This window comes from Drosophila teissieri, chromosome X, assembly GCF_016746235.2.
Source record: "Drosophila teissieri strain GT53w chromosome X, Prin_Dtei_1.1, whole genome shotgun sequence".
NCBI classification, from domain to species: domain Eukaryota; kingdom Metazoa; phylum Arthropoda; class Insecta; order Diptera; family Drosophilidae; genus Drosophila; species Drosophila teissieri.
The window spans coordinates 15,165,556-15,190,239 of NC_053034.1; the positions used below are offsets into that span (position 1 = coordinate 15,165,556).

Genomic DNA, 24,684 nt, shown 5'->3' on the forward strand with positions numbered 1-24,684 from the left:
CACCTTTCGGCATCCAGTGACTTGAAAGACACAGCTTTCATCTTTACGAGTTGTCTTAGTCCATGGCGTATCTTGATCATCTGTAGAGCTTTGATATTCCTAATACCTTTCCCGCTTATTTGTATCCTGCATTTAAGCGAAACAACCCACTGTGCTCCGCTGGCAGAGAAAAAGGCCGAGATCGCGACGAAGACGGCTTAATTTTCCGTCGAGTCGCTCTGCGTTTGCTCAGTCGACTTCCGTCACGATTCGCGTTCGGACGTGCGTCGCGCGCTTAACAAGAAAAACGATCCAAGTAACGACAAAAAAATAACAACCAACCCATTTTTACCAAGAAACCGAGAAGCGGGAAGAAAATTAAACAACTAGCTTGATAATTTTCGTTCGTATTTTGTTTATGTTCCGTTTTTTGTGTGCCGGTGGTGTTTTTGCTGGCTTTTTGTTTGGCTGCAGTGGCGCGTAACGTGCAACACACACCGCACACAGTCAACCCCCAAAAAACAAAAACAGCAACAGCAAAACAAAAAAAAACAACAAAACAACAAAAAGATAATAACGACTACTATCTGGTCCTGGGGACAAACAGGATGCGCTCGACTGACCCTGCGCACCTGTTCGCCAACGACAAGTGCCACGGACAATAATGAAATTTCCCGGGCCCTCGTGTGTGCTAGTGTGTGTGTGTGAAATTTTCTTGTAATTTATGCAAAGCATAAGCGAAGGCGGAAAATTCAACTGGTGTTTCTTTGGGCGGCTTTGTTCCTGCTGGTGGGAACTGGCCATAGTGAAAACTCCCAGCCATAAGCTGGAATAACTGATAGCCCACTTTTCGCTCATGGTTTGTGCCAAGCGATCATGCTGATTGTGGACATGTTGACGCTGGCATTGGCAAATGAGCCGATATGCGGCGGTGGCAAAATGAGATCCGGTGGCAAGGACAATCAGGCGGGTGGAGGTGGAGGAGGAGGAGCAGCAGCGGCAGCAGCATCTATGGCCAATACATCTGGTGGTGGACTAGGCCCAAATTGCGGGCTTTCTGGCCACTTGGCATGCGAGGCACGCAACTCACGCGACAATGTTGCTGCCGTGCATGACGAGCTGCGTCAGCAGTGCCACTCGGCGATAGTTGCGGTGGAGGCGCGTGCGCCTGCTGAATACACTGGCAACAACAAGGGCGACAGCAACAACAATAGCAGCAGCACCAGCAGCAACAATAGCAGCAACAACAGCAGCAACACTAGCTGCAACATCGACAACTCTGGCGACAACACAGCAACGGAAGTGGCCACGAAATGTGAGTACGCGCAACTCGAGCATGAGAGGCAGAGCGTGAGCGCAGGCGCATACCTGCAACCACCCAATGTGACAGTAAGCAGCAGCAGCCTCAGCAGCAGCAGCAGCAACAACAACAACAACAGCAGCGCAAGCAACAGCAACAACAACAGCAAGAGGGGGAGCAGCGCCTGCTCAATACCTACAATTGGCAGTGAGCTTTTCAAAGCCAACCTTGTGGCAGCAGCAGCAGCAGCAGTCGTCGCAGCTGAGCAGCAGAGGCAGCAGCTACACAAGTCAGCAAGCAGCAGCAGCAGCAGCAGCCAACAGTCAACGAATTCTGGCCAAAAGCTGTGCAAATTGATTGAGTCCAGTGAAAAATCAGTGGAAATCAATTGCCCCAGTCCTTGTGTCACACGCAACGTGCCTGAAAGTGGCCCAAAGTCCAGGGAAAAGTCGTCGCAAAGCGTTGGCCAAACTGGCGACGATATTGGCAGCCACAACGACGACGACAACGAGACCAACAACGACAACGACAACAACCACGACGACGACGACGACGACGACGCGCGACGTACAGAAAAATTTGTGCAAAAAATCAGGCAAAGCGCGTTGCCTGCTCGCGGGCCACATCATTTTTTTTATCCCAGTGAAAGTGTTGAGATAGATGCAGCCGCACCAGCAGCAGCATCACTAGTAACAGTAGCAACAGCAACAGCAACAGCACCAGCACCAGCCTTAAGCTCCAAAAAAGAGGAGCAGCAGGAGGAGCAGCAGGAGGCGGGGCAGGCGCCATTGTCATTGCCATATTCACAGCACCCTCCTTGCCCCCACGACTCACAGCGCACCCAGCAAACCCAGCAAACCCAGCAAACCCACGAGCCACCAGCCACCAGCAACTCATCCTTGACTGGATGTGGTGGCGTTGATAATGTCGCTGGCATTGCTGCTGTCCGCCCACAAAAAAGTTCCTGGCCTCTGGATTACGTGAGGAGCAGCATCGCAGATCCCGCAGCAGCAACATGCAATGACGGAAACAGCAACCAGTCAAAGCCCAGCGATTTAAGTGCAACATCCGAGGAGAAGCTCATCGATTGCGAGTCCTTGGTGGGCAATACACTGCCATCAGGAGCAGTAGCAGGAGCAGTAACAGTAGCAACAAGCTGTATTGAGCAGGATCTCATCGATTTTGAGCACGATTTGGGCGAGGATTTTGTGGCCAGTCAGCGCTTAAAGCGACTGCAGTACAATTTTCAGGGACGCGTGGCCAGTAGTAGTAACATTGATTGTGTAAAGGCATCCTTGAGACCACAACAACAACAGCAGCAGGAGCAGCAGCAGCAGCAGCAGGAGGAGCAGGAGCAACAAACAATAAGCATAACAAAGAAACTACCCCCAGATACCGATAGCGATACCAGCCAGCAACCCCAACTCCAGTGCCCCAGCGAAACTCAAACCCATACCGAAACCCCAACCCAAACCCAATCCACTCAAGGCGAAGACAATAAGGCGATTGCAGCAATTATCGCGGACCCAAGTGCAATTCAATTAAATGTGGATGCCAGTCGAGCAGCGCAACTACCTACATTGCCAAATGAAAGCGAAACAGCAGCCAGCGACGGACAAACAGCTGAAAAAGGAGCCAAGGAGCAGCATTACGTGCTGAATACGCACTCCGAGTGGCCAGTGCGCAGGATCGCGAAGGCGGAGACGGCGAAGGAGAGCCAGAAGGAGAGCCAGAGCAAGTGCCACAACCAGGACCAAGTGGTGATTGAAATCGAAACGGATTGCGTTGAGCAGCAGGACGCTTCTGCCACGGAGGATTGCCTGAGGCGCTCTGCCTTTGTGCCAGCACAGCCGAGTTGCAAGTTGGAGGCCGGTGATTTTGGCACATCGCTGAGCGAGTTCGATGTGCAGCGTTTTAGCGAGTATCTGAAGGCCGCCCGCCAATTGCAGTGGCAACATCTGAATTCCAACCGGAACCGGAAGCAGCCGGATATCGGTATCGGTAGCACCAGTAGTTTCCAGTGCTACGACGAACTGCTGGCCGAGTTTGTTAGCGAGCAGCAACAGGAGTACGTGCTATACGAAAGCTATTCCGATTGCGATACCAATTCCAATTCCAATTCCGAAGAGGAAAACCAGGAAGAGTTTGATTGCGAAAGAGCCTGCCAGTGCCATGAGTGCCTAGCCAGCCGGGATCAGCACACGTCCACTTGCGCCAGAGGCATCGTTAGCGTTACAGCAGCCCATCCAGATCGCCTCGATCCTCCCACAATCCCACAACCCACCCACCTGACCAACGGCCACAAGATGCGCGAGGTCAATGGTCAGTTGCGCGGCCTGCTCAAGAAGCCAAATCGACCGCCGCCGGCCCGCAAGAATCGCGTCGTCTTCGATGAGACGCGCAACGAGTTCTTCGAGGCCGACTACATAATCCTGATCCGCGAGGATTGCGCCTACGACGAGGAGGACGAGGAGCCATGCACCTGCGGCGAGCACGAGCTGGTGCGTCTGTGCTGCGAGGAGGGATGCCAGTGCAACTATGCCGTCAATCCTGCCGAGGCGGGCGAGGGCAGGACGCCACAGGTGAGTTCGCCAAGGATCTTAGGGATCTAGGGAACTTCATCTCCAGGAAACTGTGTGTGTGTGTGTAGTTAGCTTAGGGTCTTGATTGTAGCCAATTGTAGGCTATTAGTTTGCTGTCTCTTATCTTCCAAACTCTGAAGCTTTGTTTAACTTGAGTTTTAATGAGTTTCTGAGCATTCTTAGCTCTTCTCAATATATGAGAAAAAGCTGCATATTTGCCGATTTCAGCCTGCGAGAAGCCCATTGCACTTCCTTCCCGGTGGTCAGCCAGTCCGATTCCGATTCCGAGTATAAGCTGATTAGCTGTCTCCCTCCTCGCCTCGAGTTCCAGTTGCTCGGCGGGGCTTGGACTTGGGCTTGGGCTTGGGTTTCGATCTGGTGCTGGTGGTGGTAGTGATGGTGCTGGTGGTGGTGGTGGTCTGGGCCACCGTTTTGCCTTGGCTAATGAGGGCAACCTGAAACGGACCTCGGTCTTTTAACTATCCCATTTCACTGGGGGTCGCCAACTTAAATTGGTTTATTACTCACTTCGCTCTTCGTGTCCAACTGCAGGTTGGCTTTGGTGCCGGGTTTTTCCTGCCGGCTGATGACGTGCTTTTGTCAATTTGAAGTTCGAAACCTTGTTGATTTTCTTATTTACTTAGTATTCCCCTTGCAACGCAGCTCGTTAGAGGTAACTGCAGTTTCACAAAGAGCAGCATATCCTCTTGCAACACACAGCCAGGCAATCAAAGTCATTTTTAATAGGTTGAAAATTGTAAGTACGCACTATTTGAACTTAAATCGCTTTGTGCTCCTCCCCTTTAGTTAGTTAGTTATTTAAATTGCTGCAGTTTCATGCTACACTTTGCTGGGGAAAACTTAAAATAATGAACTTAAAAGCCGGAACTTTAACTGGTTTATCTCTTATCTTTCGCTTTTGCACACTCCAGAAACTCCGAGATGTAATTCTTGTCGCACAATATTCGCAATTAGAAGAAGCCCAAAGTTTATTTTCCTTTTCAATTCAGCGATTTGTTCGTTATCCTGCTAGCCAGCAGTGTGACATGATGGATGTGGATGTGGATGTGGATGTGGAAATGGGCCTTCATCTTAGCCATGCCGCTTTTCATGTTAATTACGCCTAACGCTGTCCAACTTTTGCGTGTTATCACAGTTTATGTGTGTGTGCTTGTGTGTGCGTGTGTGTGCGCGCGTGTGTGAGGGTGTAGAATTTGAAGAAAACAAAAGGACAGCAGCAGAGCAGCCACAGTGTCCTCGTTTCTCCCGCCCAAGTGGCAGTCAAGTGGGAGTCAAGCCGCAGGACACCCCGTCCACGCCCACATTTCTACATCACATCATCCATTGAGATACACATCCTTGTTCTAAGGATGTATGTATGTATGTATGCACATAATAGCTGCGAGTTTGTCCTCGCATTCTCTATTGGCAAGTGTGTATAAATCACTTAAGAACTTTTATACAAAATGCTTTTCTTGTGCCAGTAACTCGAAACTGCAGTAACAACCAGTGACATTGTTGTCGAACCCCCCTCTCCCCCTCCCCACCACACACACACACACACACAGTTCACCCCTTCATAAGAAATGCGAAAACAGGCAAGCATTCAAGTCTGTGTGATAGATTGTTTTATGAATTGCGCCCTATCGTGATGAACATAAGGCGTTATGTGTGTTAAGGACATGCCGGAAAGTTGCCGCCAATATTCGGACAATCCTCTTCCTTCCTTCCTAGCATCGCAATCATTATATATCCTTCTCCTTTATATCACACCATACCATACCGTGCTATGCCATGCTATGCCATCATTGCCACTCTCACCTCGACACTCGTACTCGTATCGATCCTGAGCGGCCCTCGAGTTGCGTTTAAATTTCAATTTGCTGCCACATAAGCGACACTTGAGTGCGCCGCTTTTTTGCTTATCTACTTCGGCCCTCCTCTGATGCCCCACGATGCCCCGCTGCCCCGATGTCCTGATGTCCTGGCAGGGTCCTGTCTGAGAGCCCCGGCAGAGAGTGCATCGGAAAAAAAGGAATCATTCTCGAGTCAGGAGCACATTCATTTATTTGGCGGGGCATTTCTGGAATCTGCTATTCCATAGGTCTCAAATGAGCCTGTCTGCGATATGTAATTTAAGCCCCTCTCTTGGCAATGCGGATAACAGACTTAGAAACTTTTCAAGGAGCTCTTCCTACAGGATATTCCAAAAATAGCTTGAATATGTAATGAATATTTGTGTGCACCTACAAGTAGGCAATTAATAGAACGTTGGGTAGCATTATAAAGTAATGGGATCGGTTTTAAAGTGAGGTTGTTTAAAATATTGCAGTGGATTTAAAATTCATAGAAGAAGTGGTATAGAATCAAAGTCTGAAAGGTGTCTAACAGTAATATAATATATTGTTTGTTATTTTTCAATCATCGAGAGTTTCTTCTTACTTGGCCCAAGTAAACTTTGGCCACTTTTTGTTGTGTTTATTTTTCCCAGTGTGGGCGGCCAATGTACTTGACTTGGCGCTTCTTGAGCATGTCCCCTCCTTGATGCGTCTGTGTCTGTGTGTCCGTGTGTGTGTGAGTGTGCGGGTGTGCGGGTGTGAGTGTGTGTGGGCGCTCTGAAGAGTTTAATATGCATTTAGTGTGTGTAACAAGTTTGCCGAGCACGTTGCATAACACACAGACAGCTAGCCAGCCACATCCTTGGCCGGAAAAAAAGAATACGCCGTAATTATGCAAAAGTTTTCGCCTCTCAAGGCAGAGTTATGACAGGATTTTCCCACCCCTTCCACATAAAAAAAAACCAAAAAAAATAATGGAAAAATTGAAAATGCATAGAGGAAGAACATTGGGATCCTTGTCTAGACATTGCAGCCAGTTGCAGTTGCAAATAAACAGGAGGATTTCGGATTTTGGCAGTTCCCGGGGGAATTCCGGCAGAATGGAGTTCGAAATCGCTGGCAACTTTTACATGTGCAGCACAACTCTTTATGGCTTTTCCCTCCGTTCGCTGAGAATAAGATTGCTGGCCTTTTGTTACTACTTCAGATGGAAAAGTGCACAGATTACGAGGAAATGTGTGCATTTCTTGCTGGTGTCGCATAAAATGATATACTATGTAAAGGTGATAGGGCAACTTTTGAACATATGAGGTACATTAAATATGGAAATATGTACTTTTCATAAAATAAAGTACAATGTAGCATAAGTGAAAGGAAAACAAGTCATTTCCCACACCGTGCAGTGTGTCCTATGGCCATTAGTTGGCCCAAACACTGTGCATTCCACTGGCCATGTAGGCTTCGCCATATCAGCAGTTGAAATATATCCATCAGATATGTGGCTAACTACGCCATTAGGGGCATGGGTATATTTCACAGTGGCAGGAGCAGAAAGCACGGGCTTAACGCTGATTTATGGCGCCCACTTCGTCATCCCAGTCCTCAGATCCTGTCCATGCACAAGCACTTGCATACAGGATGTGCTAGGATGTGCGCAAGGACACGATGCTGCCCATACAGCCATACAATCATACAACTCAATTAGCTTAATTTGCGGTGATGCAACTCGGCTTACGAGCATTATTCACTTGGCCTGCTTACCTCCGCCTAATTTGTTTACGTTTCCTATCCTTTTCCATGCAGAGTCCCAAATATCAGCCACCCATTGAGTTCGTCGACGATGCGGCACTCAGTCCGCCCGACGGCTACAAGGACAGCAGCCTGAAGAACACGCTCGGCGGCGCCCTGAGCGGTCACATCTTCGGGGCGCAGCACCTGCAGCAGCTGCAGGTCATCCAGCGGCTGCAGCAGCAGCGTGCCGCCATGCTGGCCGCCCGCAACACCACAGGCGGTCAGATACCGCCCCCCCCCCCCCCCGTCGGCACTGCTCCGCCGCAGCAGCAGCAGCAGCAACAGCAGCAGCAGCAACAGCAGCAGCAGCAACAGTCGCAGCAGCAACAGCAGCAACAGTCGCATCAACAGCCGCATCATGGAGCCATGCAGCAGCAGCAGTCGGAGGAGGACCTCCAGGGCGTTTGCACCGAGTGCGCGGAGTGCGCCGAGTGTGCGGCCAAGCAGCTCCAGGAAGCAGGTGAGTGGCTGCACTGCGAGAAAATGTGTGTTTAGTCAAGAAGTTGCTACCAACCAACAGCTGGTTGTTTGAGTTCTGATATATACATATGTACATATGTATGTACATGCATGACTAGATGCCGTATTTGATGGGGGGCATGACACTATAGAACTATGTCTACATATCCATCTCCACATTCAACTCCAAGTCCAACTTCAACTGCAACTCCAACTCTAGCTCTAGCTCTAACTCCAACTCCAACTCCAACTTCATGCCGCAATGCAATTAGTGGGAATCCCGCGGGAACGAGGACGCGTTGCGTTCTTTTCATTCGCAAACGCTTTCGTTTGCCTTTGTGTAATCTAATTATGAATTATTTATGCAAACATTCGTTGCTCGTTGCCTGATTCTCGTTGCCCGTTGACATCCTGCCCAGCTCAGTTCAGCTCAGCTCAGCTCAGCTCGGCTCGGTTTGGTTTGGCTCGTCCTGCGAGCATCGGCCTCGGGGTCCTTTAAATTGGACGCCATTTTTAATGCTTCCTGCTCCGCCGCTGGTTCGCTGCACTTGCTCTTGTAATTTTCTAGTTAATTTAATTCGGCAAAGTTCGTCGGCCAAAGGGGGGGAGGGGGAGAGGGGTGTTGCCCCTGCTGGGCAGTCGGGTTCACAGACGTTCAGACGGCCGGACAGTGGAGTGTCAATAAAGAGCACACAACAGATACACATGCATATACATCATCCGAGTTATTGGACTCCAAAGGGCAGCATGTTTGAAGAGTAACCCCAGCTTATAAGGCACTACTTACTCAAATATCCCTGGCTTTTACTTGGCTCTAACTTGGCAATTAGTTGAAGTAAATAAAAGGCACCTTTCTGGTATAACGACTGCCATTTGGTTCATATAATACCATAACTATTGGAATAATTCCATGGCGACGCCGCAGCGACAGCGAAAGCATTTAGGCAACCAAATGAAATCGCTAAACTTTCGGCTCTGCGCCATAAATAATTTCTATGGCATTTTCGGGGTTTGTTTGCCCAAGTCGCCCGCATTTTCATCGAGTTTCTGTTCTGTTCTATTGATTGATTTACGGCAACTTGACTTCGGTTCAAATCGAATCGAATCGAATCGAGTCGAATCGTCTCGCATCAAATCGGATAGCTAACCCCCTAAAAGGACGTTTGAAATGGCAGGCATTTGCATTAATGTCGGTGGTCACGCTTTATTGGCTGCCAAAGAGACAAACGGGAAACGGGAAAGGGGAGAAAATAGGAGAAATAGGGGAGAGTTTTGTTTAGTTTATTTTAGTTCTTTTTGCCGGGCTGCAGGGAGCACTCCTCATTAATTGTTGCGCCCAACGAACCGCGAATGCGACAAGCCCACAGATCGCCCCACATACAAATGCCCAAAACGTGCTCCGATGTACCCAGTGTACCCGGTGTACCCATGGAACACCAAAAATCAAAAGCTATGCCCATACCGATCCTTCAAGCGCACTTCCGCTTCAGAAGCAACAGGCGGAAGTTGCCCGATTAATCATTTATTTGATGTGATATAGAAACTCAAGGTAACCATGCATAGATGTCCACACCAAAACCCTATCTGTGTTTTAATTAAATAATTAATAAAAAACTAAAGACTCGGAGTTAGAGCTGCTTATTCCTACCAATGATTCAATTAATTAGAATAATTAGAATGAAACACCAAATGTAAAGAATGCCTACTGTGACCAAATACTTTATGACATTTGTAACTTCTTGATTGGCTTTATCTAATTAACTCACTTCTCATTACAGAATGCAGCTCCCCGCAGTGTCCGGAGGAGATGAGCCCACTGGGAGTGCCCGCCGTGGCCATTCTGCCGCTGCACACCAGCTCCCCGGAGCGGAGGATCACCCAGAAGGAGATCATCGCCGGCGAGGAGCGGCCCAAATACGTGCTGCAATCGCAGTACAAGCCATCGCCCACGGGAGGTAAGTCATCAGCCAGTCCACAGTCCACAGCCCACTATCCAAACCTGTCCAAATCCATATCGAAATCCGAATCCAAGTCTTCATTGGCTTCATCATGCATCCATGCACTGCAAGCAAGCGCCACCATTCGCCACATGGCCATATTGCACCACTCATAGATCACAGATCTTCGATTCTGATTGGGATGTCATCGAAGTGGATGCATTCATTGCTCCTGTTGAAATTTCCCATCTGAGCATTGGCCATTGAGCATTTCCCTTGTAACGCAAAACAATGTAGAGATAAACGATTCATATCTATTCTGAAGGCTTTAAAATCGCCAAGGTGCTTGATCATTCCTAAATATTCTGGTAAAATTTATTAAATAATTGTGTTATAAATATGTTGATAAGAGAGTAAAGAGAACTTCAACTTTTAAATCCAGTTTCCCAATTAAAATGCTGTTCATGTTTGTATATTTCTCATAAAACGCTTTAAATAGACACCTCAAATTTAAGATTCCATTCAAGATATGATATAATATTTGAGTATCAGCCAAACGCCCCATAAATCGCTTGTCCAATTATTTGGTTATCGTGTACATATCAAGCATTCGTTATCCACGAACTCCATATCGACATCGATCGATCTCAATCCTCCAATGAAAATAATCAATTTTGAAACCAAAAAACAATGCCTTCCAATGGTTTTGCGTGGTGCTAACTGCTTGTACGTGCAGTGGTGAAAGCTAGAAAGGATTCGGGCAGTAGCAAGGCCAAATCCGGATCCATCTCCGGCTCCGCCTCCGCCTCTGGCTCCAGTTCCGCCTATGGGACAGCCACCCAAGTCCCGGTCCCGGTCCCGGTCCCCGTTGCAGTTCCAGTTGCAGCTACGGCCATCAGTAGCCAGCAGTCCTCGAAAAATAAGCGATTTGTTGTTGAAACCATTACCACTATGACCACAGTGACCGAGCGCCGGATCATCCGCGAGGCGCACGAGGATGTGGCGACCGCTGGATCCGCCCCTGCACCCGGTACCGCCGCGCCGCCAATGGTTGGAGCTGCGTCCGCTGCGGGAGCTGATACATTGCCACCCGCCTTGCCGGCCAAGGCGAGTGCCGCAGCAGCAGCAGCCGCCGCGGCAGCAGCGGCATCCACATCCGCAACAGCATCCGCATCAGTATCCGCAACGGAACAGCAGCAGTTCGAGGCGCAGAAACCACCACCCATACCGCCCAAGGAGACCTCACCCACGCAGATCAGCGGCATCCTCAAGGGCGGCAAGCTATGGAAGCAGGACTCGATCTCACAGGTGAGTTACCCAGTTGGGATATTACCATCCAGTCGATGGATATTTACTAATACTCCACCATCAATAATTTCAAGCAGCAGTCGGATGATCAGAACAATACCACGTCGGAGGACGAGAGTGGTGGCACCAAGCGGTCGGTGAGGTTCGTGACCGAGGATCAGGCGAATGCCGGCACCGACAGCGATGCCCAGTCCCTGGCCGGTGATCTGGATGATAGTGAAAACCAGATCAACGAGCTGATCCCGATCAAGAAGCACTCGACGCTCTTCAACAACGCCCTGCGTCCCAATTCGGCGGTGCGCCAACTCTTCCCGAGCGTCTCCGCTCACCAGGCGCCGGTGCTCACCTCGGAGGCACTCCGCGCCTTCGATGAGTCCAAGCGGGCTGGCTGCCTGGTCACCCACCTGCCGGGAAGCTGTGGTGACTCCGACACCTTGCGGAGGAGCATGGAGCGCAATATACTGCGACGATCGCTGATCAAGTAAGTGATAGATTCTTATCTGGTAACTAAGTAATCTCATTTACCCATTTTTCCTTTCCTTCAGAAAAAAGGCTGTCAAATCGGACATTTCGCTGGAGGAGCGCATCAAGCAGCTGACCTGCGACATCGACGAGGATCTGGCCGAGGAACTGCAGCGGGCTGTGGACGAGGATGCTGAGTCCGTGGCCGAACGTGCCGATGAGCTGGCCCAGCGCAACAGTCCCGCCGGCGAGGAGAATCCCAATCCGGTGCCTGGTTCTGGACAAGCTCACAAGTTCGTCAATGGCGAGAAGAGCTTCTCGCCGAGCAGCTCCGTGTCGAGCTCCTCGAGCGGCTCGTCGGCCTACAAGAAGATCGCCGACATCTTCAATCGCGACAAGAAGCAGGAGAAGATCATGGAGATGGAGGAGAATCCCATAGTCATCATACCACAGGTGAGTTCTCTACCTTGCTGGCGTACACAAGGTTCTATAGTTGATTTCTCACGCAGGAGTGCCGTTGTCCCGCTGCTCCGGATTTGGGCATGGGCATCCAGGTGCCGGTGGTGCACACGCAGATCCATCGCACTCCGCCCCGCCAAACGGAGCCGAAGCGTCAGTTCCTCTCCTCCACGCTGGCCCCCCTCACCGCCTGTGTGGCTGGGAACAAGGACGACCTATCCTCCTACTACACACTGGCCGCTGCAGCTGCCGCTCATCCGCATGCCCATGGCCACGCCCACACGCATGCGCATGCCGCCCACTATGCCGCCGCCGCTGCGGCAGCTGACTTCAACATGGGCCAGCTACTGGGAGCGGCTGCAGCCGCTGCCGCTTCTGGAGATCCGGCTGCCCAGCATGCGGCTGCCATGGCGGCGCAGGGATTGGCCCAAGGTCTGGCTGCTGCCGGAGGAGGAGTGGGACAGGGAGGACTCGGTGCAGGAGAGGATGCCCGCAAGGTGGCGCCCGATGTTATTGCCGGAACACCGGGTCAGGAGGCCGCTGGGCGGCAGGAGCAGGACGAGTTGGCCGCCTTTGCCCAGGCGGACGCCAAGCGGACCGAGCAGCTCAAGAAGCGGTACACTGGAGCGGGCTCCGAGCCCAGCCAATCGCAGGCCAGCAGCGACGATGACGAGCAGAACGACTATGGGTTCAACAAGCGTCCATCGGTGCGGGGCATCAAGCCCAAGTTCAGTTCGACCAACGAGATTCTGGCCCAGATGCAGGAGCAGCTGAGTGCGGCCATACCCACGGTGGTCAATAGCCAGCCGGTGCAGCATGCGGTCAAGGGTTACGCCATGCCCAATACGCTCAAGCAGAATCCCTCGCCGCAGAATGTGCCACAGAACTTACAGCAGCAGCAGCAGCAGCAGCAGCAACAACAGCAGCAGCAGCAACAACAGCAGCAGCAGCAACAGCAGCAACAGCAGCAGCAGCAGCATCAGCAACAGGCGGTGCATCAGCAGCATCAGCAGCAGTTGCAGCAACAAATGGCCGCCGCACTGCAGAAAACGGAGCAGCGAACGTGGAGCTTCTACAGCGAGACCGGGGAGCAGCAGCGCTTCCCCATGGACGCGGCTGCCATACAGCAGACCTACTACCAGACCCTGCCCGCCGGCACCATGTTCCGCCAGACGATGATCCAGCAGGGCGCCACGTCCGCCGGCGGCGCCGATGATGCATCACTGCTGTACGCCGCCGCTGCAGCGGCCCAAAATTGCCAGAGTGTGACGGCGACGGCAACGGCCACCGCCACGGCCATCGAGCAGAGCAAGCACAGCAGCTACAGCAGCCACTTCGCCAGGAGCCCCACCCGGCGGCCGGAGTCGCCGCCCCCGCTGCGCAACTACCACCAGACCATGGTACTCATACCGTACAACGCGGAGACCTACTCCCAGTTCGCCGCCAGCAGCAGCGGCGATCCCAAGCTGGCGCACATCCAGCGCCAGAACATCCTCGAGTACCAGCAGGTAAATTTACAATTTACAAGCTTAAATTGAAGACTCAAGAGCAGTACCCATTAACACTTTCTACTTTCTGCCCGGCACCAGGTGACCCAGCAGACGATTCGTGTGCCCATTGGCTATGCCCTGCCCGGCATGCAGTTGCATGTGGTGAGTGGGCGTGGCCATGCCGCCCACTACGCCCAGCACCAGCAGCAGCAGCACCAGCAACAGCAGCAACAGCAGCAGCAACAACAGCAACAGCAGCAGCGCCTGATGCAGGGACACTATCAGTTTGGACCGGATGGCGGAATGCCAGGATTCAGCGAGCGCGGAGTGCCCGAAGGAGCGGCCGCCGTATCGCACAGCGACTGCAACGCCATGGTATCGCCAACATCGGCAGCAGCAGCGGTACAGCAGCAGCAGCAACAGCAGCAGCAGATACAGCAGCAGCAGCAGCAACAGCAGCAACAACAGCAGCAGCAGCAACAAGTCGTGGGAGGAGTGGGTGTGGGCGCCCAGGCGCAGGGATCCGTGTACTATGCGATGAACGTATGACCCGCGCTCGAATAGTCGCTGCCAGCGGCGGTCATTGTCGAGCGCCGCCAGTGTCAACTAGTCGAAATGTCAGCGACTTCAGTGCATTTGGGTAGCGGCGGCATGGGCGGCAGATGAGCGCCCGCCCCGCGATATTCCAAATTCGAAACCGAGTCCGTGATTGAGTCCTCGAGTTCCCGTCAGGTCCCATCCGCTGATTTCAGTTGCCCCTCAGTTGACCCTAGCGAGCGTTTTTGAATCAGTTCGATCTTCCGTTTGTAGCCAGTGTATCTGTATTTGAATCTGTATTTGTATCTGTATCTGTAAGCGTAACCGTATCTGTTTTTGCGTCAGTATGATTATCATTAGCTGTATCCGTATCCGTATCCGTAACCGTGTTGTCAGTATCTTTGTGTCTGTGGACGCGTGTGTGTCACAAATACTCGATTACGGCTTGCCACTAATTTGCAACATAGAATTTGCAACATAAACATCAGAAGTTGGTGGTAAACGATGCGGCGGCAGCAAAATAATTTTGATACTATGTGCATCATGGAAAGTGAAACGGCGGTCGCATCGCTTACAACCAACTTCACCAACGAGATCCCAAGTGAATCACTCCACGTTATGCAATGCTCCAAAAAGTAAAGTTTAAGTTCAGCCTTGTCGTCGAGGATTTTATTAAATAGGTATTAATACTTAGTCGAGTGTAGTGAGAAGAGGATGCAAATGTAAACCAAAACACAACCAAATCACATGAATTTATTTCGAGCATGTACATGCTGGGTGCTAGTAATGCAAAAACAAAAACAAAAACGAAAACAACAACAACAAGAACAACAAAAACACAACCAAACCAAGAAAGAGTTAATTAAGCTATACAGATTATATTTAACAAAGTTAAACCTAAAGCAAAGATATGTAATAACATTATTTTTAATTCGTTTTTTTTTTGCTGTTAGCCAAGGAAACCGAGTTTTGCTCAATGAAAAGTGCATTTGATTTTAAACGCATCTACATATATTAAAAAAAAAACAAACATACATTATTATATATCGACATATGCGATTGCTTAACTAAATTATACATAATTAATTATATTTAATTCAATTGATATTGATAAAGTATTTTCAATGTAGTGCAATTTGTTGCTAACTCCAAAAGCTCTCTTAGCCAAGAGTATTATATGAAAACAAAGATATATATATTTTATGAGTATCGAAATTATAGGACTATTTTTAGGCTTAGGCTTTATTTATAAACAATTTAGTTTTAATTACTTTTTTTTTCGTCTTCTTTATGTATAATAAATTAATAGAAATGTTCAACAACTTTTGGTTTCCTACGCTTAAGAAATGTACCGCCATGTTGCAACATGGTACATGTAAAATCTATAGGCGAACACATCTATGTGTACTTATGCTTTGTATGCAACAGTTTGTTTGGGTTTTATTTGTAGATCGATCAGCCTGCATCGCAGTCCACATCTTCCACATTCCACACCCAAAGAGATGTGTGTGTTGTCGCACTGGGAGATTTCAAGACACTGGCGCCTTGAAGTATGCAACAAAGTGGGGCAATCGAACTATCATTTCGTTTTAAAGCATACTTTCTAGCAGTTGACGAGTTGTGTTGAAATCCGCAGGTGAGACCACGCATCTCCGATCGCCTTTCTCCCAAAGTGAGAGCATCAGTGCCAAAAGCTTCCATGCCACACCTCTCTCAATCATCCCATACCTTCCAATCATCTCGCCTAGTTGATAGGGATACCACTTAAATCGTGTAATCATACAAAGAATGTTAGAAGTTACACAAAGTCACGTTGAGCCGGGGGAAATATCGTATCTCTTTGAAAACATAAGTCTACACACTGAAACATACGCATAGATGTATGTACATAAGTGCATTTGTGCACATACAAAACATTGAGATACATGATATACAGACATACAAACAATACATATATAAAATATGCATAATGTATTTCGATTCAGATATTGTGTTAATGTCTATAACGAACATATTGAAAACTATTGACAGCAAACACGAATTAAGAGTGCAATAATGTTAAAGTGAAATTACCGCTGACCGGAAACCACCGGTTCACAAATAGGATGGAAAAGGACAACGCGCGAGAGCGAGATAGATAGTTGGTCGGCCAGTTAGACAGAGATGGCGAGAGCCGAAAGAGACAGAGATAGCGCGCATAACGAAACAGTTTAGTCATAGATTTAAATACACAGACATTTACAGAGCGATTAACGATTAACTATAAACGATAACTAAAGCGCGGTCTTAGGTGTTCGATATTCGAGTTTTTTTTTTTGGTTTTTGTTCATTCTTCGGTTTCTATTTTCGTTGCACTTCTTTGCGGTTCCACTGAGAGATTCCGAACCTAGAAATTGACTAGAAAACGCAGCGCGATTTGCATATTATATAAATACAGTTAGAGCCAGATAGCGAGCGAGAGTAAAGCGATAAATTATAAATAAATATATATGTATATATATACATACAGGCATACATACATATACATATATATACATGGATATATACTAGATGTTTATGTAATACATAAATGGCATTGAACGAATTCCAAGCACATTGCAAAAATCCCAAATCAAAAGATCGCATTCAATTGCCCCGTACCTCTTGTGTTTTACTCCCCGATGTAACTGAATTTTTTCTATGCAAAAGTAGTTGAAAATTATATAATGAAAACTGATAAAAAACCAAAACATACATATATATATACATATATATATATATATTTAGACACACATCGACAGTATCCTATTCGAATGATTTCTTTGAGAACTTGATTTGCGATTTTGGATATGCAGCAAGAAAAGTAAAACCAACAACAGAAAATGTGTAAGAAATAGTATAAATAAGGTCGGATATTAATGGCCCGACACTACGCTATATGTATGTGGGGCAAACAACAACAAATCCAACAACAACAACAAAAAAGAAAACAACAAAGTAATTAACAACAAATAAACGGATGAATTATGTAAGCGATGGATCGAAGTAAGAATTGATGCGAACGGCACAAGTATATAACAAATTTCAACAAGTATATGACTGAGCCAATGACTCAAAAATACATTTTAAATAAAGAGGAAAACCAGAAATATATGAAAAATATAAAAATGATAAGCAAGTGAATGATGGCTTCATTTTCAATGGGTTTTGGGAACTGCAAGTTATTCTGATCACAAATCACGCAAGCTGATTTGTATATTTCTGTTTGTTTACTAATTTTGGCGTATGATGCGATTGTATAAAAACAAAATTTGTTCCATTTATTTTTATACAACCTTGAGCTATTTTCAAGGACCAATAATATTGGACCCCACACAAACGCAGGCAACAACAATTGCCATCTTAAATGTTATTCCTATGCAGGGTTTATACACAAGTAATATTCTAATATTTAAACAACTGGAGAGTTTGCCCTGAAAGTAACACAAGTTATGACTCTGGTTTGGCATTTCTTGTTTGACTGTACTGTAGACACCCTTGCTTGCTTTCCCTTTGGGAAAATATGTGTGTGCGTCGCACTTTCACCTCCAGCGATTGATAATTCCCAGCCTATCTGCCAGTGCCCATCGCCCATCGTCCATCGCCCAGATCGCCGACTGTGCAATCAGTCGGAACTGGAGCTCACTTCTCTCTCACTTCGCCCTGTTATCGGTTCGCTGGGGTCTCATCTCCGGTCCGCTGGCGGAGATCAGTTTGCCAGCATCCGCCGCTCGAGGAGCCACGATCTGAACCGAGCTGAGCTGAGCTGAGCTGAGCACCATGAGCTGTCCCTATGCAGGAAACGGGTGAGCACCAGCACGTGCTATCCACCTTCGGTTCACCATCAATTCACCATCAAACCCATTTATTCAGAAACGATCACGATGATTCGGCGGTGCCATTGACCACGGAGGTGGGCAAGATCTATGGAGAGTACCTGATGCTGGACAAGCTGCTGGATGCCCAGTGCATGCTCTCCGAGGAGGACAAGCGACCAGTGCACGATGAGCATCTGTTCATCATCACGCACCAGGGTGAGTAGCATTGCAGCGGGATGAATCCACTCAAAGATATTCAAGTGCGTTCTCCACAGCCTACGAGCTGTGGTTCAAGCAGATCATCTTCGAGTTCGACTCCATACGGGACATGCTGGATGCAGAGGTCATCGATGAGACCAAGACGCTGGAGATTGTCAAGCGACTGCACCGAGTGGTTCTGATACTAAAAGTGGGTTCTTGCTGGCTCTGCGTTTCAATGCCGTTCTATAACTTCCTTTGCACAGCTCCTGGTGGACCAAGTGCCCATTTTGGAGACCATGACGCCGCTAGATTTCATGGACTTCCGCAAGTATCTGGCCCCCGCATCCGGTTTCCAGTCGCTGCAGTTCCGTTTGATCGAGAATAAGTTGGGAGTGCTGACTGAGCAGCGGGTGAGGTACAACCAGAAGTACTCGGATGTCTTTAGCGACGAGGAGGCGCGGAATTCGATTCGCAACTCGGAGAAGGATCCCTCACTGCTGGAGCTGGTGCAGCGCTGGCTGGAGCGGACACCTGGCCTGGAGGAGAGTGGCTTCAACTTCTGGGCCAAGTTCCAGGAGAGCGTCGATCGTTTTCTGGCGGCACAGGTACAGAGCGCCATGGAGGAGCCCGTGGAGAAGGCCAAAAACTACCGCCTCATGGACATCGAGAAGCGACGCGAGGTGTACCGCTCCATCTTCGATCCGGCGGTGCACGATGCACTGGTGCGACGTGGGGATCGCCGGTTCAGCCATCGAGCCCTCCAGGGCGCCATCATGATCACCTTCTACAGGGACGAGCCGAGGTTCAGCCAGCCCCACCAGCTGCTCACCCTGCTGATGGACATCGACTCGTTAATAACCAAGTGGAGATGTAAGCACTGCATGTTTCAATGGAGATTCATTCTTTCACTCTTTTTCATACACAAATATGTATATTCGTATATACATAAGTAGTATTTAAGCCTGGCCTAGCTAACCAACTACTTTCTATTCCCGCCACAGACAATCACGTGATCATGGTGCAACGCATGATTGGATCCCAGCAGTTGGGCACCGGTGGCTCGTCCGGATATCAATATCTGCGCTCCACTCTCAGGTGATCATCTATATGTTCGCTTGGGGATCGGTGAACTTCAACTGCTCTTCTCCCTTTGGTTTTTGCTTTCAGTGATCGCTACAAGGTGTTTCTGGATCTGTTCAACCTGTCCACTTTCCTCATTCCCCGCGAGGCGATTCCGCCGCTGGACGAGACCATTCGCAAGAAGCTGATCAACAAAAGTGTCTGACAATCGGCAGAGGGTCCAAATGGTCTGTGATTGGCTATGAATTGTTTGTTCCACCTACTGTTGCTCGTTCTGTTGTAATAAAATTACTTGTTTAGTCTTTGTTACTTCATGTGGTGTGTTTCTTTCTTATGTCTGACCAGGAATTAATTTGCATCTCTAGAATTAATAGTAGATTTGCATATTCTAGGGGAATGCAAGTCAACAGCCTGAAAGTAGACCATGGATATTCTGGTTGTCTTTCTCGCTCTTTTCTAATTGTTCGTTAGCAAATAAAATTACAAAATTATAATAGTGATATAAAGTTATTTCCATTACAAAATGCTTAAGTGCTAGAAAGTTAATGGGGTTACACGAATTTACGTAATAGCAATGCATTAAAATAGGCAAAATATAAATATTGAACATTAGCAACAAAGCAACATACAAAATACAATTTTAAGAAACCAAAAGAATTGCCAAAGATTCCCAAATTTAGCTTAAACATAATTATAACTTTATCACATTGCCAAAATTTGTAAAATTAATAGCAGCATTAGTAGTTTATATATAACAATGCAGCTCCATTATAATAAAATGCTTAGGACCTCCATTGTTTGACGATCAGAACCCGAAGTGCCTTGTCATTTCCAGCAATTACTTTTAACCCCACTTCAAAACCACATTAATCATACCAAATCGTAATAATTGAATAGCCAGCATTCCAAATAGATCATATGTAGGTTGCTTATCGTTCAAGTTTTGCAATTGGGACTTGGAGAGCTTTCCAAATCGCCTATCGCTGTTTGCTCAAATGGAGCACACAAAAACATAACCTTTGCCAGTGGCCTTTCCCTCGGGCGATAAGCCCCAGATTTGTGCACTGAGTTTTCAGTTTCATTATTATTTATTAGAATGGGATGGCGAACTAGGCCACTCCGCTCTCTCCTTCACGAGCAACGTAATTAATTTGGTTTGTGGAATGGAATCGACATCGACATCGGCATAGAGTCGTCTTCCCGGGGAAGGGTCAGCGAAGGGAACCGGGTCAGAACGGAATAGAACAGAGCCGAATGGCACAGAACAATGCTAAATTCCAATGCATTATGTAAGCTTAATTCGCTTTAATCGCTTACGTGAGCCACTTCCGAAGGCAACTACAATTTCGGACTACCCCTCCACATTTGCTTAGATGCCGGCGACTATTTTGGTCCGGTCGGTCAGTTTGGGTCTTTTTTGTTCGACAATTAGCGCTCTGCCCAGGTAATTGTGGACCATTTTGATCCCTCGATCAGCCCCTGCAGAAGCAGGTTCCTCCAGAACTCGGCATCTGCATTTGCAGGCTATTCATTTTTGCGGGCTGTCCAGCTCTGACGACTGCAGTGTATTTCTAATAATTGCACAAAATTTTATAGTTAAAATTGTATAGTTAACATTTTATAGTTAAAATGTTATAGTTAAAGTTTTATAGTTAACATTTTATACTTAAAATGTTATAGTTAAAATGTTATAGTCAAAATTTTTTAGTTAAAATGTTATAGTTCAATTGTTATAGTTAAAATATTATAGTTCAAATGTTATAGTTCAAATGTTATAGTTCAAATCAGTACTGTCTTTAGTACACACAGTAACAATTTTTCTTAGAATTATTTCAAAATCTTTGAAAAGTAATAGCTTTAACTGAATGTCAAGTCATAAGTTTTCTATTGGCATTCAGGAAGTCTAATATTTCCTGTTCCTGTGAAATATTTATAATTTCATAAGCACCATTTTCACGTGCCATTTTTTCGCAACCGAAAATGCCCATTGAAATGGCTGTAGCGTACCTGTGTAGAGGCAAAACCCACGCCGCCGACGATCGCGTCGTAAGCTCATTAATAAATCCAAAAACAACAAGCGCGGCAGCAACAACAGCAGCAGCAGCAACAAAGGCAGCTACAACAGCAACACCGGCGACAGCAGCAACATCAGCTGCGATCGCAAAGATCAGGCGGCTGGCGAACTGGAGTCTCTGGTCAGTCAGTCGCTTGCCGAGTCTCCGTTCAGCTGGTCGAGCAGCAGTCTTCGGAATTTAAAATCAGTCGGAATTGAAAGACAAATCGTAGTTCGCCAAGGCAAAGTGCTAATAAATCGAGCAAAATGCGCTGCCTGGCATTGAGCGCAGTGTTTTTGTGCCTGGCTCTTGCCGGCCACTTTCATGTGTCAGGTAGGCTAAATGGCGAAAGGGCGCAAACCATTTGGACAACAGGTAGTCTTACATACGCATTCTATTCCCTACCCATAATCCCCGCCAGATGCGTACAAGAACGAGGTACAGATTACACCGGATCCGCTAGACGCCGTGGAGACGACGACCAAGAAGTCCAGCTGGTTTGGTGGTTTCAAGAAGTTCTTTGGCAGTGATGGCACTACGACTACCACCAGCACGATTGCGCCACCGGTGGCCACCAGTCCGAAATCGGTGGTGGTTACGCCCACGGCAGCCAACAAGCCACCGCCACTGGTCATCTCGCATGCCCCACTGATGCCGCTGGGACCGCGACCCGATACGCCGAGTTCCTCACCCTTCGGATCATCCCAAAATCCGCAGTCGCCACCCCAGTGGCCATCGAGCACCAGGGCAACGCCATCCCACCAGCCATCCCACCAGCCATCCCACCAGCCATCTCACCAGCCATCTCACCAGCCATCTCAGCAGCCACCTCTGCCGGGATTCGCCTCCTATCGGCCACAGAAGCCGCAGCCGAACAGCTACGACCTGAGCTACGGCGGCGGACCACAACCGACGCCAGGAACAGGACGTCCTGGTTTCGGACTGGGCAGCACTACGAGCACCACGACCACAGCGAAGCCCGCTACCAGCACCACAGGTAAGACGCCGCAGCAGAAGGAGGAGTTCCCGGCGCTGCCAGGACCTCGTAGGCCATCCCAAAAGGAGGACTTCCCGGCTCTGCCCGGGCCCAAGACGCCACCAGGCTCGCCAACGCCCACGCCGGGCTCTCCTTCGGCCTGGCAATCGCCGTTGCCCACGCCCCAGCATCCTGTGCATCCGCCCACCAAGCCTACATCAGCGGCCACGCCTACGCCCACGCCCACACCAACGCCTTCGTTCTCGTCCTCGGTAACGCCCACTCCCGCGCACGGAGCGTCGGTGGGTCCGCACAAGGTCGGCGGTGGGGGCGACGGCACAACCACTGTGCGACCCGGCTTCCAGTCGTCGGGCAACTCGGTGGCCACCGATGACGAGATCCGCCAGCTGACGGAGCAGCTGTACACCAAGGAGAGCAACAGTCAGATCGGAAACATTCGGGTGAATCTGCAGGGACGCACGCGCTCCATCGACAGCGCCGACGAGGCACCCAATCCGTAAGTAAACCGTAGATACATCGAATAAATATTAAAATATACTTAAATATCCTGTCGCTCACTTTGCCCCAAAGACTTTTGAGTGTCGACTCGAAGGCCCTGGAATCGCCGACGATCATGAAGATGCGACTGCTGTTCAACAACTACGAGCAGGACACCCACGTCAACGAGCATGTGACCCCCAACGAGCGCAAGGAGGAGAACGACTTCCTGGACGCAGTGATGGCCACGCCGGTGATGCGCCAGGCCATGCTCTTCCTGCAGCAGAAGGGCGTGGTCAGCCCCGATCCGAAGACCCACCGCGATCTGGTCAAGGAGCTGTGGTTCACACAGTACTCCCGCGGTCAGGGCAAGATCGGCAGTTCCGGCTTCGAGCACGTCTTTGTCCACGAGGTGAAGGCCGGCACCATCATCGGATTCCACAACTGGGTCTATATGAGCGAAGAGGAAAAGGATGGTCGCTTTGACTACAAGGGTTATATGAAGGAGCAGGACATTGGCACGGTACGTGGTCCTTTGCGTCGGATGTGGGTTGAAATCTTATTTACAATGACATAATTTCGTAATCCTTTGCAGAAGGGCAAAGTCGTTAAGATCCGTTTCACGCATCAGGGACTCAACAAGCCGGTGAACACAGTGTTCGTGGGCACCTCGCCGGAACTGGAGCTCGCCCTGTACACCGTCTGCTTCCAGCTGCGGCCGGATCGCACCTGTCCAGTGTCCTTGGGCAACAGCAAGTTCGGCATCGTCACCTATTCGTGGCGCTACCGGGGCAAGAACCTCATTGGCAGCGCCTATCCGGAGATTTAGGGCAGCGATCAACGATCAACGGTCGCGCCTCTCGTAGTCATCGTAGAATTTTTTTTCTGTCGCTCTAATGAATAAAGTTAATGTTTGAAAATTATAGTTTGCTACCTTTCATTTCAAATACGCGGGCCCTTCAATCACTTCGCTGCACTGCTTGCAAAGCAATCGATGTCAATAAGACTATCGAATTTGTTGAGTTTTATAGTAGCCAGCTTTGCTTTTTATACCAAACCGGTAATATAATATATTTCGTAATTATATAATTACTTGAAATGCAGTCCAATTTATTTTTCGAAAATTCCATTTTTAAAATGTTATGAAATATTTAGTATTTTTTGATAATATTATCAAATTGGCCACACTGCCGGTAATTAAGAAGTTAACTTGCGTGAGATGAAAAACCAGTTTTCAGCCGGAAAGCGCGGCTCTTTGTCAGTTTTTTGAGCGCTCTCTCGCTTAGAGTTGTCAAAAGTGTTTTATATATTATGGAAAATGTTAATTTTTTTTAATATTTTTATGATTATACCCTGTGTATGGATATCACATATTTAAGAAGGTTTTAAAATCTTGCTTGAAATGGTCACAAAACTAAAATAATAATAAAAATAAAATAAATAAAATAAAATAATAATAAAATAATCACTACAATTTGCACAAAACTTGTCAAAAATTAAAGTTCCCAGTCTTAAATACAGATTGATAGGGAATTTTGTAGCGAATTCAACGGGGCAAGAAATTCTATATTCGGCCAACGGTTTCTGTTTTTTAAATAAAATTCCAATAATTTGTAGTCGGTAAATCGGAAAAATGACTGTTTCAAAGAAACCGATCACCACGAATGGTTATTAAATCATAACATGGCTAAGCAACATTGCAGTGGTAAGTAAATGACTGCGTTATGTTTGATCTCACCTATAAATATCAAAAGATGAATGCCATTGGCAACCCTGCAGTTGCACTCTCTCGCTCTCTTGTCGCGCTCTCTCTGTCTCTCTCTCTCTCTGTTGGCAACAAGTGATCTGAGTTGACCATAGTTCCATTGGACTTCCAGTGGTTTCGGCCATTTCAGTT

General features: G+C 48.2%; 3 protein-coding genes across 4 annotated transcripts; all 3 read left to right on the forward strand.

Annotated features, from left to right (window-relative positions):
* The first annotated feature begins 259 nt into the window (after positions 1–259).
* Positions 260–15,103, forward strand: LOC122623254. Of its 2 annotated transcripts, none has more exons than XM_043802280.1 (8): positions 260–3,861; positions 7,503–7,950; positions 9,728–9,904; positions 10,623–11,194; positions 11,272–11,675; positions 11,740–12,109; positions 12,166–13,623; positions 13,705–15,103. In XM_043802280.1, exons 1-8 carry the CDS (start codon positions 856–858, stop codon positions 14,152–14,154), a joined length of 6,885 nt encoding a protein of 2,294 aa, XP_043658215.1. In that variant the 5' UTR covers positions 260–855; the 3' UTR covers positions 14,155–15,103. The 2 variants fall into 2 exon arrangements, with proteins under 2 accessions (XP_043658215.1, XP_043658214.1); XM_043802279.1 differs by having other exon boundaries at positions 10,848–11,194.
* Positions 15,104–17,808: 2,705 nt separating this feature from the next.
* LOC122623858 (tryptophan 2,3-dioxygenase) lies at positions 17,809–19,573 on the forward strand. Its single transcript, XM_043803220.1, has 6 exons — positions 17,809–17,966; positions 18,034–18,194; positions 18,254–18,387; positions 18,443–19,049; positions 19,181–19,274; positions 19,347–19,573. The coding sequence occupies exons 1-6, from the start codon at positions 17,941–17,943 to the stop codon at positions 19,462–19,464; spliced, it is 1,140 nt and encodes a 379-aa protein (XP_043659155.1). The 5' UTR covers positions 17,809–17,940; the 3' UTR covers positions 19,465–19,573.
* Positions 19,574–21,455: 1,882 nt separating this feature from the next.
* Positions 21,456–23,712, forward strand: LOC122623598 (poly(U)-specific endoribonuclease homolog). Its single transcript, XM_043802840.1, has 4 exons — positions 21,456–21,646; positions 21,735–22,806; positions 22,881–23,310; positions 23,383–23,712. The coding sequence occupies exons 1-4, from the start codon at positions 21,580–21,582 to the stop codon at positions 23,614–23,616; spliced, it is 1,803 nt and encodes a 600-aa protein (XP_043658775.1). The 5' UTR covers positions 21,456–21,579; the 3' UTR covers positions 23,617–23,712.
* Positions 23,713–24,684: the final 972 nt, after the last annotated feature.

Coding starts and splice junctions, on each gene's coding strand:
- LOC122623254 (XM_043802280.1), top strand. CDS start 856: ATGCTGATTGTGGACATGTTGACGCTGGCATTGGCAAATGAGCCGATA. Junction 3,862..7,502: donor GCGAGGGCAGGACGCCACAG/GTGAGTTCGCCA, acceptor TTTTCCATGCAG/AGTCCCAAATATCAGCCACC. Junction 12,110..12,165: donor CCATAGTCATCATACCACAG/GTGAGTTCTCTA, acceptor TTTCTCACGCAG/GAGTGCCGTTGTCCCGCTGC.
- LOC122623858 (XM_043803220.1), top strand. CDS start 17,941: ATGAGCTGTCCCTATGCAGGAAACGG. Junction 17,967..18,033: donor TGTCCCTATGCAGGAAACGG/GTGAGCACCAGC, acceptor CCATTTATTCAG/AAACGATCACGATGATTCGG. Junction 18,195..18,253: donor GTTCATCATCACGCACCAGG/GTGAGTAGCATT, acceptor CGTTCTCCACAG/CCTACGAGCTGTGGTTCAAG.
- LOC122623598 (XM_043802840.1), top strand. CDS start 21,580: ATGCGCTGCCTGGCATTGAGCGCAGTGTTTTTGTGCCTGGCTCTTGCC. Junction 21,647..21,734: donor CGGCCACTTTCATGTGTCAG/GTAGGCTAAATG, acceptor AATCCCCGCCAG/ATGCGTACAAGAACGAGGTA. Junction 23,311..23,382: donor AGGAGCAGGACATTGGCACG/GTACGTGGTCCT, acceptor AATCCTTTGCAG/AAGGGCAAAGTCGTTAAGAT.